The 15,192-nt window shown below is 38.0% G+C and overlaps 2 protein-coding genes across 2 annotated transcripts in view; both read left to right on the forward strand.

Annotated features, from left to right (window-relative positions):
- LOC119424126 (GRAM domain-containing protein 2A-like) overlaps positions 1 to 15,192 on the forward strand; it is a 975,280-nt gene that overhangs the window by 281,414 nt on the left and 678,674 nt on the right. The window lies entirely within an intron of this gene.
- The window catches only part of itga11a (integrin, alpha 11a), a 77,246-nt gene that overhangs the window by 37,704 nt on the left and 24,350 nt on the right, over positions 1 to 15,192 (forward strand). The window contains exons 7-13 of the mRNA XM_037691557.1: positions 553 to 701; positions 779 to 923; positions 1,454 to 1,619; positions 2,886 to 2,956; positions 7,072 to 7,216; positions 10,608 to 10,756; positions 13,040 to 13,183. Coding sequence (XP_037547485.1) covers positions 553 to 701; positions 779 to 923; positions 1,454 to 1,619; positions 2,886 to 2,956; positions 7,072 to 7,216; positions 10,608 to 10,756; positions 13,040 to 13,183 — 969 coding nt within the window. The remainder of the gene's footprint in view (positions 1 to 552; positions 702 to 778; positions 924 to 1,453; positions 1,620 to 2,885; positions 2,957 to 7,071; positions 7,217 to 10,607; positions 10,757 to 13,039; positions 13,184 to 15,192) is intronic.

A 15,192-nucleotide genomic window follows, 5' to 3' on the forward strand; every position in this document is an offset into this window, starting at 1 on the left:
GGACGGATGGATGGATGGATGGATGGATGGATGGATGGATGGATGGATGGATGGATGGATGGATGGATGGATGGATGGATGGATAGATAGATAGATAGATGTTCCCAGTTTTACTCCAACAAACATAATTTTTGAAAAAAATTAAATATAAATTTTCTTTCTTTCCCACAATGTGTTTTTACCTCAATTAAGTAATAGTTTGTGGTAGAGGACCCCAAAAGTTCACCTAGTCTACCTCAGAATCACAAAATTTTTTTCAGTCTGTGCAGGGTGTTCTTGTGGTTCTCACTTTTCCAAAGCTCTTATTAGAAATTTGTAATTTTTCTGACAACAGAAGTTTGAGTTAAAACATTAATAAATTTTCAGTTCTTGTCAGACATGTAACCACATAGTTAACATTGCCGTGGCAACCTAAAATCATGTTTGATGATCATTTGATCATTACAAGTTCCTTTAATTTAAGTATGTTTTCAGTTTAAATGGAATTATAAATCAACATAGAAAGGCAAAGCTCTGACATGTTTTATTAAGTTTTAATGTTTTCTTGAACAGGTTGGAGTTGTTCAATATGGTGAGAAGGTGGTCCATGAATTCCAACTCAGTGAATATAAATCAGTGGAGGAGGTGGTAGAAAGAGCCCGCAGCATTGACCAGCGTGGTGGAGAGGAGACCAACACGGCTCTTGGCATCAGCACAGCACGGTAAGATGTCTCCATTTCCTCACTAGTCTCTTCTTCTGCAGTTTATTTGACTGAAGATATCAAACGTGTTCTCACAGCTCACAAGCTTTCAAACAGGGAGGTCGACGAGGTGCCAAGAAGGTGATGATAGTGATAACTGATGGTGAGTCCCATGACAGCCCTGATCTCCAGCAAGTTATCGAGGACTGTGAGAAGGATGACATCACCCGTTACGCCATAGCTGTGAGTCTACCAGACCAGTTCTTAACTGGATTTGTGGTATATTATGCTAGGCTTTTTCTTGGTTTACTGGTTTTCTTGTGGCTAATAAGTTTTCTACACAGCTTTGAAACACCATAAATATTACTGAGGTGACCTCATTGTGCTTAGCTAAAACAGGTCTTTCCAGAAGTCTCTCCAGATACTATTTTAAAGCCTCTCAGAGCTCCAAGCTGTGTTCTGTTGGTGTAGTTAAAGGTGTAAATGATGCCCTTCTGACCACAGAGCTCATTGGTTATTGGCACTGCTAGTGGAGTTAATGGGTGTCACTAAGCTTATGGCAGTTGTCTGAACAAAAACTCTGACATCATCTGGCCAAAAAGCAGTTGGAAATGGTGACAACACAGACATTTTTATAGGACACCAAGCTCCTGAACCCTTCTCAGAGGGATGCCATTAGTTTGTCACGGTTCTGTGTGATTACTTGTACTGGTGGATGTTCTTCATGCTCTTTAAATATGTAGTGACAGAATGTCAAAATCTCACCTTCACAGGTGCTCGGTTACTACAACCGCCGAGGAATCAACCCAGAGACCTTCCTCAATGAAATCAAGTACATTGCCAGTGACCCAGATGATAAACACTTCTTTAATGTGACTGATGAGGCTGCACTGAAAGATATCGTGGATGCTCTTGGAGAACGCATCTTCAGCCTGGAAGGTTGTGCAAAAAAACCTAATTTTAACTCAGCTCTTTTAATTCTGTACATTTAGTGCTTTATCTGCATGAAAACCTGCCTGTAATAAACATAAGTTGTAAAAGCTTCAAAGCAAGATGTGTTGATTTATCTATCCATTATAAAGGTTAGGGTTAGGGTTAGTATTAAGGTAGTAACAATGAGCTCTGACTGTTGGTGACAAATTACAAACAATATTTGCGAGGGAATTTCCAGAATTTCTTGAAATATTTGCCATCCTTTTCAATGTCCTTGCATGTGTTGCTGTGGTTTTTATCCTGTTTGAAAAAATTGAAAAAATTGGTGAAAAATATTTGCTCTCAAAATAGTCACAGAGTTGTTGCTACCATCTGGAGCATGCCTTGAATTCTTTTTAGTTTCTGTAATTCAAATGTAATAGAACTATATTATTTCATAAAATCCATACAAACTCCCTGTATAAGGGGCAGCTGTGGCTGAGTGGTTAGAGTAGTCGTCCTTCAATGCAAGAGCTGGAGGTTCGATTCCACCAGCAGTCTACGTGGCAGCACGATGGCTCATTGGTTAGCACTGTTGCCTCACAGCAAGTAGGTCCTGGGTTCAATCCCCGGTTAGACCTAGGGTCTTTCTGTGTGGAGTTTGCATGTTCTTCTCGTGCTTGCGTGGGTTTTCTTCGGGTACTCCGGTTTCCTCCCACAGACCAAAAACATGCATGTTAGCTGCCTTCAGGTCCAGGCCTCCCCTGCAAAAGAGACCTGTGATCTCAATGGGATTTGCCTGTTTCAATAAATGTTAATAATAAAATAAGTCACATGCTTAAGTGTCCCTGGGCAAGACACTGAACTCCTCATTGCCTCCGATGCATGTCCCATCGGTGTATGAATGTAATAAAGCAACGATAAATCTTTGTATAGATCTAGTAGAGTGCTGGATGAATGGGTAAATGAGGGCACTGATTGTGTTGTAAAGTGCTTTAAGTATCTTGATAAGATATAAAGGTGATATATAACTACAGTCTGTTTACCATATTTTGGTTCAAATTTCAGTGTTTGTGTCACTGAGTGTGATTGCAAGTGAAAACTTTGTGTTTTTGCTTCTTCAACTAGTCTAGAAAAGTCACTGCCTCGTTCCTCCATTTAGTACCTGAAAATATGCATGCGTTTGAAACACTTATTTTAAGACTATAATGGTTTTCCTCCTAAAAATTGACTGTGGCTTGAAAGTCTGCATCTGGAATGCTTCAAACTTTAAAGTCTGGCTTGTTTACACAGGAACCAGTAAGAATGGGACAGCGTTTGGCCTCCAGATGTCACAGGCAGGTTTTTCCGCACATAACGTGGAGGTGAGTCTGACTTTTGCTATCCCGCTGTCTCACACCATCTGTCAGAGTGTAAAACAACACACATTGTCTCAGTTTCTGCCGCTTCAAAACTCCTTCCCACAATGGGACGTTTATCAGTCTTATTCCCTCTGAGAGGCCTGTTGCGTTGCCCCAGAGGTTTAGGTCATCCTGATTTAGGAGCAACTGGCATGCAGACAGGTTTTTTTTTTTCCTTTTCAACCATACAACAGTGGGAAATAAAGCACCACTTCCCCCCCAGTGAAACATATTAGTGAGAGCCTGGACAGGACTAGGACAGTCTTACTCAGAATGACTTCTTTTTCTTTAACTTCCCATGAGTTTTTGTTTGCCTCTAAGTGGCAGGTGTGCTGGCTTCGGTGCTGCACATCTGGAAAAATAAAATAAGACACATCACCTCTACTGTACCTGCTATTCCTAACTGTAGTCATTCCGCTCCTCCCGATATTTTACGGTACATTTGTTGATGTAGTGGCTTTAATATTTCAAATTCCTTTCACTCTTGAGTTCGCAAAGGGAAACTAGATTAAATCTACGAGAAAATGAACATATAGCACAGTTTGCAGCTGGGTGACTAGAATGGCTGGAAATTTTGTCTATTGGGCCAGATTCCAGAGATACTTCACAAGACCATCTTGAGTGTTGAGCGTAGGATAACGTTTTGGAAAGAATGTTCATGTTTTAATAGAGAAAAACAGTCCTGAGGGCCCAGATGGTTTTACTGAATGTAATTAGTGTCAACTTTGAATGAATCTAATGTCATATACTGCACAGATGTCAGTACATTTAAATACATTGCACAATTTTCCATCTGCAATTTTATGTAGCTATAAGATAATGGAAAGAAAAATCAAGGCTCTGCTTTAATTAAAAACAATAAATCTGTTTAGTATCTTTTATTACATCCTTCCTTTCTTTGTTAAACATAGAACTTTTAATGTATATGCTTTCTAAATATGTATATATTTTTAGAAGCACAGAACTGGAAATGTCAGTACAACAAAGAGTAGACATTCAAGCCAAAGTGAGGCATATGTCCGTGCATGTAACTGCAGCAGAAATAGGTCACTGGTTTATGAGGCTGAACGGTTTGCCATAGAGATCATTTTGGCCTAAACCGATAAACCACAGTGGCGTAATGCAGCTGCTAAAGAGTGACGTTGTGCAAATGTGGTGAGCCGGCAAATCTGTCTTTCAGGAAGACAACCATTGGTTTTCCAGACCATGCTAATAAGCTGGAAAATGTGTTGTAGACAATATTGTGAACTACAAGAAAACAGAAAATTATTATGCAGAGAAACCCTACAACCTCAGTCAGAAACACAAAGTATGTTGAACTGCAGAATATAGAAACCCTTCCTCTTGCTTCCCTGTGTTACAGTAGCTGTTTTATTTCCTTTTTTGAAACTCAAATCAAAGAACAGACATTAAAGACTCAGCAAGTCAGACTTTGCAGTTGAGTTGATCTTTTTTGTTTTTATATTTTATAAGACGGGGATCCGTCTCACTGAATTTGCTTTGTTTCCTACTTTTGTAGTAACAGAACGTATGTGGTTAGCATCGCAGTAGGGCTCTGTATTTGTTGTGGCTGTTGGTTAATCAGTCAGTTGAGACATTCCTGAGATTAGAGATCCAATAATTTAACCACAGCTTATAAAAGTATGCATTCATCGCTTAATTTAAGGCTAACTTACCGTATACACTCACCTCAACAAAAGATTAAAGAATGCTGAAAAACAAATCCAGGTGTGATAAAAAAAAAAAAAACAAAAAAACCCAGAAACATCTCAAATGCAGAAAACAAAGAGTTGTCTTACAATAAAGTATAGTATTTTTTTCTAAAAGTGGAAATCTGTGAAAGCTGTTATATTGATACAACAGCATAGAAAATAATCTCAAACAGTTTCAACTTTAATAGAAATACCTCTTCTGTAACAATTGTGGCTATACCCACTCCTCATTCAGACAGAGGAGTAAAATGCACAATTACTTTGTAAATAGACATTGAACTTGTATGATCTAAGTCTAATGAGGTTTAAAAATCATTAATACTGTTTCACAGTTGATTTAAATGAGTGATTTACTTCAACATTAGAAATGGTATGAACTAAACACACTTTTGATTATCAAGATATTGTAATGATAATATAATAAAATGAAGAGTGTTCTTTCAATTGATTAAAAATAGTCTCTTGATGAGATAATTTGTGTTCTGGATTCAAATCAATGAAATGACAGTTCCTGTCCCCTGAAGGTCTTCAGAGACAGATTGATGTAGGAGGTCTAGTTCACTACACTACAGCTAAACTATCGCTGAGTTCGTGTTTAACCACTTGTGTAAATAGTGTAAGCACTAGTGAGTTTGTGTTTATCACATTTCACTACAAATTGAATGAAGTAATCAAAAATCTGGCAGAATCTAAACTGAGATGATGCTATTGCTTTAGCAGTTCACACCTTCCTCAGCCATCTGGAGAAGGAAAACATCTATGTGAGAATGCTCTTTATTGACTACAGCTCAGCATTCAACACCATAATCCCTTCCAAGCGGGTCTCCAAGCTCACCACATTGGGCCTGGAGAAGTCCATCTGTTGCTGGACACTGGACTTCCTCACCACAGGTAGTGAGAATCGGAAATCACCTCTCCTCCACATTAGTCCTCAGCACCGGTACGCCTTAGGGCTGTGTCCTCAGTCCACTCCTATACTCACTATTTACACATGACTGTACTGCCAAGCACAGCTCTAACGTCATCCTCAATAATGTTGATGACACCACCATCTTGGGTCTCATCACCAACAACAACAAGAGTGCCTACAGAGGTGAGGTGAAATCACTGACCAGCTGGTGTCATGAAAATAACCTCTCTCTAAATGTCAGCAAAACAAAGGAGATGATAGTGGACTTCAGGAAACAGAGTGGAGGTCAGCACTCCACCATCTACATAAACAACGCTAAGGTGGAGCATGTCAGCAGCTTCAAGTTCTTCCGCATTCACATCACCGAGGATCTGTCCTGGACATTACATACAGACACTGTGGTCAAGAAAGCCAGACAAAGAGTCTACTTCCTAAGAAGACTAAAGAAGTTTGGTACGAACACCAGCATCCTCACTAACTTTTATAGCTGCACCATTGAGAGTCTGCTGGCAGGCTGCATCACAGGGTGGTACATGAACTGCATCAGTCAGAGCCGGAAAGCTCTACAGAGGGTGGTGCAAACAACAGAGGACATCACTGGTTTAGTCTCCACACCATCCAGGACATCTACCACAGCCAATGTATGCGTAAAGCACGCAGCATCATTAAGGATCACACCCACCCAGCACAAGGACTCTTCTGTCTACTACCTTCAGGCACATACAAAAAGACTTAAGGACAGTTATTATCCACAGGCTGTCAGACTACTAAACTTTCGATAAATAACACTAAACAACTGGCAACAGCATTGCACCAAGCCACATCTGTGACACCTAATATGACTAATAGCTTGTGACAACTAATATGTTTATTATTTATTGCTGCTACACTATGAAGGCTGTATCTAGGCTGATACTAGGATGTACCATGTATGATATAGTATATATGTATCTACCTTACCTTCATAATTCAATCTCAGTGTCACTACCTGTGCAATAACCTGTCATATCATGTCTTTGTTAAAAAATTCAGGTCTCTCTTGTAAATGAGTGCTCGGGGCTCAATTGGATTAACCTGTATAAATAAAGGTTGAATATTCTACCATGTTGTTGTTTACTATCTCTCTCTTTAGGACGTTTTAAATATTATAATTTATTTTTCACTTTTTGGTACTTTATTTTTGTACTCTTTTTGATGCTTTAGTATGTCTTGTTTGTTTGTTCTTTGATTTTTATAGTGAGTGAAATCAGTTATTCGCATCCTAATCATTTCATTGTACTGTTAACCTTGTGTTAACCTCAGATAAGACAAATAAACACAACTTGAACTTGAGCCTCTTACTGTGCTCCCTAATGAGTAACAAGTTACTTAAATTTTATAATGTACAGTAATGAATACATGTGTGATTGTTGCACAAACAGTATATTTATATACAATAAATGTGCAATCTCCTACAGGATGGCATTTTGGTGGGTGCTGTAGGTGCTTATGACTGGAACGGAGCGGTGCTGAAAGAGACGCGGCAAGGGAAGGTGATTCCTCCTAAGTCATCCTACATGCAGGAGTTTCCTGAAGAGCTCAAAAATCATGGTGCCTACTTAGGTGAGTAGCATCATGCTTTATTCGAACAGTAAAAGTCGACAAGAAAAAATTAAAAAGAGTGGTGAAATGCAGGACATATATTTGTTTAAGCTTAAGACTTTAGCTCCCTCAGACATCAGTCCTAGGCTTTTGTTCACATTTTATATTTTTAGAAGAGTCACAAACAGGTTTTAGTATTAAACACCACTTGTCCTTGCTGCAGCGCTCCTTTAAAGAGTGTACCCATTGCCTGCATGGTCTCCAACATAAACACCGCCATCTCATTTCAACACCACAGACCTCTGCTTTTACCATCAGTGGATTGTATTTGAGCTTGTCCTGCTGGCTGCCAATAAAAGCCAATCCAAGCACAAAAGCAATAAAGGTGAATACATAATTGGCACAGAGAATATTCAAACTGGGATCAAAGAGGTATGAAAATGACACAAATGTGGAAAAAATAACAAAATGTTCATTTGGAAAAGAGAACATTAAATAAATCAAAAACGGGGACATACTAAAATGTGGCTCGGGGTTTGCAGTTCTCATATTGCAACTTTAGTTAATTAATTTTCCTTGAGTCATAAAAACTGGTTTTAAAAACATCAACTAGGTCAGACTATAACTTTATTCTCCTTTATTTAAGCCAGTAGAGCTCACTGAAATTAAAAATCTATTTTTCAAGTGTGACCTGACCAAGAATGGCGGCAGCACATGCACATTACCAACTATCAAACCACAAATATCCAAACCATTTTTAAAAATGAGACTAAAATAGAATTCAATATCACTTAAAACATTTACAGTCAAACATGTCATTTACAGACTGATTAAGAATCTTCATCGTCGTCTTCTTCTTTTGGCTTTTCCCTCTTCAGGGGTCACCACAGCAAGTCCTCCTCCTCCATCTTACTCTGTCCTCACTCCAACTACCTCCATGTCCTCTCTAACTTCATTAGATAGAGAACTTTACTAATTGGCTTTGGCGCTATATAAATAAACTGAAATGAATTGAATTGAATTGAACTGCATCCTCTTTTTCCAGGCAGCTAGATTTGCAACATTGTTCTACCAGTATACCCACTGTCCCTCCTCTGGACATGTCCAAACCTTCTCAGTCTGGCCTCTCTAACTTTATCTCCCAGTTGTTCAACCTGTGCTGTACCTCTGATGATCTCATTCCTAATCTTATCCATCCTTGTCACTCCTAAGGAGAACCTCAACAACTTCAGTTCTGCCACTTCCAGTTCTGTCTCCTGTCTTGTTTTTATCAGTGTCTCTGTCTCCAGACCATACAACATAGCTGGTCTCACAACTGTTTTGTAAACTTTTTCTTTAACCTTTGCTTTTTTCGCAAGTCACTCCTGAAACTTTTCTCCATCCACTCCATCCTGCCTAGTCTCCTTTTTTGATATCTTCACCACACTCACCATTTTCCTGGTCAGTGGACCCAAAGTATTTGAAGTCCTGCACCTTTGTGACCTCTGTTCCTTTAGCTTCCATTTATCTTTCTTTCCACACCATGGTAAAACAGTGTAAACCCTGCTCCAATGCTGTGAACCTTGCTGCCCTTCCACTTGGTCTCTTGGATACATACGGCATCTACCTTCCTTCTCTGCATCATGTCAGCCAGCTCTCTACCTTTGCCTGTCATTGTCCCCACATTTAGAGGTGCAACCCTCAGTACTACATTCTCGACTTTCCTCTTCACCTCTGTCTCCTGACACATTTCCCTCTTCGTGGTCCTCGACTAACAGTAGAACAAATTCCACTGGCACCCTGTTTGTCAACAGCACCGGTGGCGGTCGTTGTTAACCCGGGCCTCGACCAATCTGGTATGGTTTTGCTTTGATGAACTCGCATTATGGTTTTGGCAAAAGTGTTTTTCATTCGATGTCCTTCCTGACACAACCCTCACCATTTACCCGGGCTTGGGACCGGCACAAGAGATACACTGGCTTGTGCTCCCTAGTGGCTGGTTTGATTAAGAATGTCCATAAACACATTGAGACTAAGTTCTTCAACTTCAAGATTTTCAGTTGACTCCAGTCTGAGGGAGCAACAAACTACAAGAATTTTTTGCCACAATCAGCATGAACCTTAGGTATGGTTAATAAAATTAATCTGAGCACAGAAAATGACCTCCTGAAGACTGTTTAACTGTGCTTAAACAAAGAGTGGAGCAGACTACAGTCCCTGATAACCCTACTAAGGTTTCACTGATAAACAAGACACCACAGAGAATGAATCACTCAGGTGACAAATGGTAACATCTCATAGTTAAATAAGAGAACTACAGAGCGCAGTCCCTGTCCCGCCCACGGCTTGCATCTGTGACATCAAGGAAGAGCCAACATGGCGTCTAAAGAGAGCAACATCTCTCAGTTGACAAAACAACTACTTGATTAACAACGAGCCCAACTTGATCTGTGTCATTTGTAATATTTTTACAATAAATTAATAGAATTGATAAACATTGTCAATTTCATTCAACAATCCAGTAGATGATAGATAAGGAAAATATTTAAAGAATACACATAAAATGCATTGCGTAACAATATTGAAATAACATACATTTAATATTATTGACCTGTTCTATAGTCAACATTTAGAAAATGTTCACTGCAGACCCGGTGATGCACTGAAGAATGACACTTGTCTCTACTTATTTTGACTAACCATCTTCTCAGTAGGTCAGGTTTGTGTAATGCAAACCTAAAAAAAAGTCAAAAATAACAATGTGGAAATATTACATAAAATTGAAGCAATACCAGATTGTATATTTTAATAATTTGTGCTAAATTGTAGCATGATTCAGCAAAGTGCTACAAACTGTATAACAACACATGCCACAGAAGCTAATATCTACTAGCCAACATAATAATTACCAGTGCTTACATTGGCTTTATAGAGTCATTTTCATTTTAAATGGTTACATTATTAGCTTCAATTATGGTCGCATAACATTCACATTGAGCTAAATAAGCTAAAATATGCTTACTTGTGAAATAAGACACATATTCCCATTTCTCTTCGGTTGGTACAACAGTAGCACACACATCTTTGTGGCATTTTTACATTTTATATACATTAGATGGCTTATATATACATTCTAACATTATATTAATAACATTTTCATTAATATTATCATTATATAATTTTTATCATTTAATAATTGTTTACAATTTTTACATAATCAACCCTTGCTGTTGGCTATTTTGCCAGTATCTACAACAATGCTAAGTCCAGATGCTAGCCTTCTCTGGTTATGGCTGCTGTTGCTAAAGTGACGCACATCACATGACCAATGCACCCTGTAGTTGTTTTATTTAACTCTATGTTACATCTTCAGAAGGTTTGTTGCCAGTGAGTAAAACTGTAATGTGTGTTTGTCTGTGTGTCACATTGCCAGGTTACACTGTAACATCTGTGGTGTCATCGAGAAATGGTCGTTTGTTGGTCGCAGGAGCTCCACGATTCAACCACACCGGCAAAGTCATCATCTTCACTTTGAATAATTCAGGCAACCTGACCATCCTGCACTCACTCAAAGGTCACCAGGTACAGTCACTGCCACAACTGAACCAACAAAAAAATAGAAAAATAAAGTTTAGACAGAGATACTCATGTCTGCAAGAAGAAAAAAGTTAGACCAAAAAGGGGTCATTAATTTAGGACTCCGTCACATTAGGTCCAATATTTTTTCCTTCTGAAATTGTGTTCAAGATCTAGTGAACAATCCGACAGTCCAGTAACTCACTATGTATAATGGACTACAAATATTCAATTACTTTAGTTTAACACATGAACTTGTAATTATCAGCAAAATGTATTTTTATTATGATTTTATGAATAAACATCAGCGGTCTACTTTCTTTTGATGGACAGAGTTTAGATCAAATTATTTAAAAAAAATGGGTAATCAATTTTGAAAATAAATATCATAAAGAGTTATCTCTTTATGTTTATGTTATGTTGTTATGCCTTCTGCTTCTTCACTGGCGGAACAGTGATTGAGCGACAGGCTCGCTTTATTGTCAGTAATAGCTGCACCTGTAAAGGTGTGAATTTAGTACACGCCTGTCAAAGCTTGAGTAGAACATGGGGCTGCTGGCTGCCTGACTGCAGTGGTTTGTTGTGGGCTTTTATTGGTTGTTAAATGTCAACTCTCAACGGTATATTAATTCTCCATTTTACCTTGTGGTTCAACAAGCCAGATTGTAACATAAATCTGGGGCTCGTCCGGGATCTGAACCCCAGGATTTCTCAGGCAAGGACAATCATAGTATAGTTGTAATAATCCATTGTAGCTGTAGGCGACAGCTCTACCAACTGCGCCACCATGCCACCAAGTTGTAATAATGTTTGTACATATTGCAATATGCTAAGAATCCAGATCAAAACTAGTCTACTGCAAACAAGAGGTTGCACAGAAGTCATATTTAGGCATGTGAGAGTTTTTGTTTTTATTATTTAATTGTTGCTAACCACGGTTTGCTGGTATTTGCAAAGTATTGAAATCATTTTTCAGTGATAACTGTATGAATTTAGACAAGCTTGTTTTCATAGACTCATTATGTTCTAGCTGAATCTCATTTTCTAGTGCTAACTCCAAATTCTGAACGTTTCCCAGGTCCTTATTTTGAAGTTACTATGAGATAAGATGGCTAAAATATTTAACTACAAAACAGAATACAGCTTCAAGAAGCCAACATGCCATCTATTGTCTTTTTACAGAAAGTTCCAGCATGCTGTTCAAAAAGTTATTTAATATGAGACGGTCTGTAATACAATTTTATGCATGTTTAGAAAGACTATAAACAATATCTTACATAAAGCACTAAATACAATGTAGTAGACATTAAAATTACTCTTGTGATATTGAAATGTTTATGACAAATAGTTTTGTCACTATTTGTTTAAAGTGTGACCCTGAAAATCTCAAATAGCCCTACATTTTCACCCTCCCCCTTCATTGCACAAGGCCCTTGGCATGGACATGCAAAACATAGGGGGAGGATGAGGTGGAAGGGTTAAAACATTGAATGGTACTTACCCCTTGGATTTCTTGTAGTCTATAGACTCGATGAAAGGCAAAGCTCCAAATATAAAGTTGGATTTGAAGCTCAATAAAATGAGAATATGTTGGTCATCTGCAGTGCAAACACAAAACATGTTAAACTTTATGGTGGTGCTGGCTCATGTAAGACCCAAATGGTTCAACGAACTTTGTTGTTTAGACAAAGTTATTGGCAAATCATCTCTTGGAGTGAAATCCCAGAGTCCAAAGTGATTCAGTTTAAATATGGTAATTACTAAGGAATTAAGTTCTTTATGTTAATGATCACTTTTCTCATACCTGGCAACACTACGCAGACTGTAACAATGTCTCTCGTCATTAACAAGTCGTCCAGAACAGCAGATGTTTTTTTTCTTGTCTCTTGAAAACTCACTTTGATCAGAAAGCCTTTTCATTTTATAGGCAGATGTTTCAAATATATTTCAAACCATCAGATGTTCTGTGTATTTCAGCGTCAGGCCCAAACTCTCTCAGTAAAGCTGTCACAGCTTGAGCATCAGGGAAAGCATCAGGACTGACCGTTTGCTATGACTCAATAAGCGCCACCATTTGTCTGCAATATTCCAGTTCAAAAGCTGGAGCTCATCAATACATCAAACACAAATCAGACGAAGTTTAAGAGGCAGCAGGAAAGAAATCAGTCATTTTAGCACAGAGGGAACTTTATATTACAGCAAAGCATTATTCCAGATGGCAGTGCAATCAAATGAAAACTAGTTTCAAGCTTAAATTCAATGTGCATATTTGCATCCTGTTTCTTTCAGATTGGCTCCTATTATGGGAGTGAGATTGCACCTGTGGACATTGATGGAGACGGAATAACTGACAACCTTTTGGTGGCGGCACCCATGTTCTTCAGCGCAGGCTTGGAGAAAGGAAAGGTCTACATCTACAAAATAACAGAGCTGGTAGGCAGAAACCTTTTTTATATACAGAGGTGGCACACGCACAAATCACTTAACACAAACTGGGTCAACATCTGTTGTTCCCAATTTAATTTTAGACCCACCTCATCACAGGTGTCTTGTTACGGCTGAAACATTGACCTTTTCCAGAATAAACGTGCAGATGAAATGGAAGAGCTGTTCCATGCCAGTGTGCAGACTTTATTAGATGTGTACGATGAACTCAAGAGGAAAGAATTCTGCCCCATCCAAACCCAGTTCCAGCAAACCCTTCGGAAGGCGAGAACAGCCTTAGGAGGGAATTTACCGGTTCCAGGTCTGTCTGGCTCGTCGAGATAATGAATGTCCTCAGATGTTTTTGGATCCACTGAGCAAGCGTAGATGAGGTATTTAAATGTCTGGCGGGGCCAAAACCACATCACAGGTGGCAGTTTCATCCTAAAACAAAACAAAAACAAATCACTGCTTAACAATATATGTGTGACTAGAAAGATAAAAATGCCACATGTTCAGGACAATTAATGATAACGATGTGGTTGATTCAGGTGTTGCCAAAAACTTCCTGTTGTGGTTCTGGAAAAATCCCTTGAATGATTCTGGTCACACCGAATCTCCCAGACTGTCTGGGAATCTAGATTTACCAGAATTGTACATAGGCTACACATATTTGTTGTCACTTTGCATCTTTTTTGCTGTGAAATTTTAATACACACGGTTGATTCATGCAGATTGCACATTTTATGATTGCTTACATGCCAAAATAAAAATAAATAAAAACTCAATTAGAAAAAACTTACACTTAATGAGAAAGTTTTAGAACTACTGTATCACATCTGTAAGCACGGTGTCAACCTCATACTTTGATCAGAACACTAAACCCATTTACCTGCTTTAAACACAGAAAGATATCATGATGTCACTTCCTGGCTTTCAAGAGGGTAACAGTACACAGTATATTTGTGTGATCACATGAGAAAAAGATAAATAAATAATAAAAGATAAATTCATGTTTTATTCTAAATGGTTCTCTCTACACCGCACTTACACTTTGGGAAATATTTTGTAACCTAAAAGTGCTTAAAGAAAAGTAAAATAGTTACTTATTTATTTCCAGTAGCAAGTCACGTGGAAAGTATATGTGCAAAAAGTATTTTAGGGCGGCAGTGGTAGGCAAAACAATTCAAAATATGAGTAATGTGTATTTGATGTGGTGACAAAATACAGGTTTTATAAAATAGTGTATTTACAGAAAAGTTTTTTTTTTTAATTAACTGAGATTGCAATTGCTCTAATTGTATAAAAAGTGTTTTAGGAAATTGTGCTTGGTTAGTAAAAAAAAGAGGAACTGTTTGTTATGCTCAGTTTACATCTTTTGTGCTTCAAGCATTTAATAGAGTACAATTTGATTTAGTTTAACTTTGTTTTTATAGCTCTGTTTCCTTTTTTCTGCATTTCAGCAGTTTTTTTTTTGTAACAGATTTAATTAATTCAAGAGGAACTTATAAAAGCAAAGCATTAACAATTTATTTAACTTTAAAAAGTCCAAACAGTATTATCAGGTCTGAGAAAACAAACAAAAGTGTTGACTTTTTTGTCATTTAGCACTTTAGCTGCTAGTTCTATGATAATTCTCTATAGAACTGAGAAGTGAGTTTGTGTGAATAACCATTAAGATATTTTCATCAGTCCATTATCTGCTGCACAAATGATGAGTTTATTTATATTGTGTGGATTTTTTTATAGGCACTCCTTTTAAAGCTTGAATACTTATAAAAATGTGATAATCTTGATCTGACGTTAGAAATTTTGAAAACGATAATTCTGTTTTTGCAACTATTTTAGATATTTTATATATATATACATACATAGATACATACATACATGATGGATACATGGATAGATGGATGGATGGATGGATGGATGGATGGATGGATGGATGGATGGATGGATGGATGGATGGATGGATGGATGGATGGATGGATGGATGGATGGATGGGTGGGTGGGTGGGTGG

Source organism: Nematolebias whitei, chromosome 2 (genome assembly GCF_014905685.2).
Source record: "Nematolebias whitei isolate Nwh7 chromosome 2, NemWhi1, whole genome shotgun sequence".
NCBI lineage: Eukaryota > Metazoa > Chordata > Actinopteri > Cyprinodontiformes > Rivulidae > Nematolebias > Nematolebias whitei.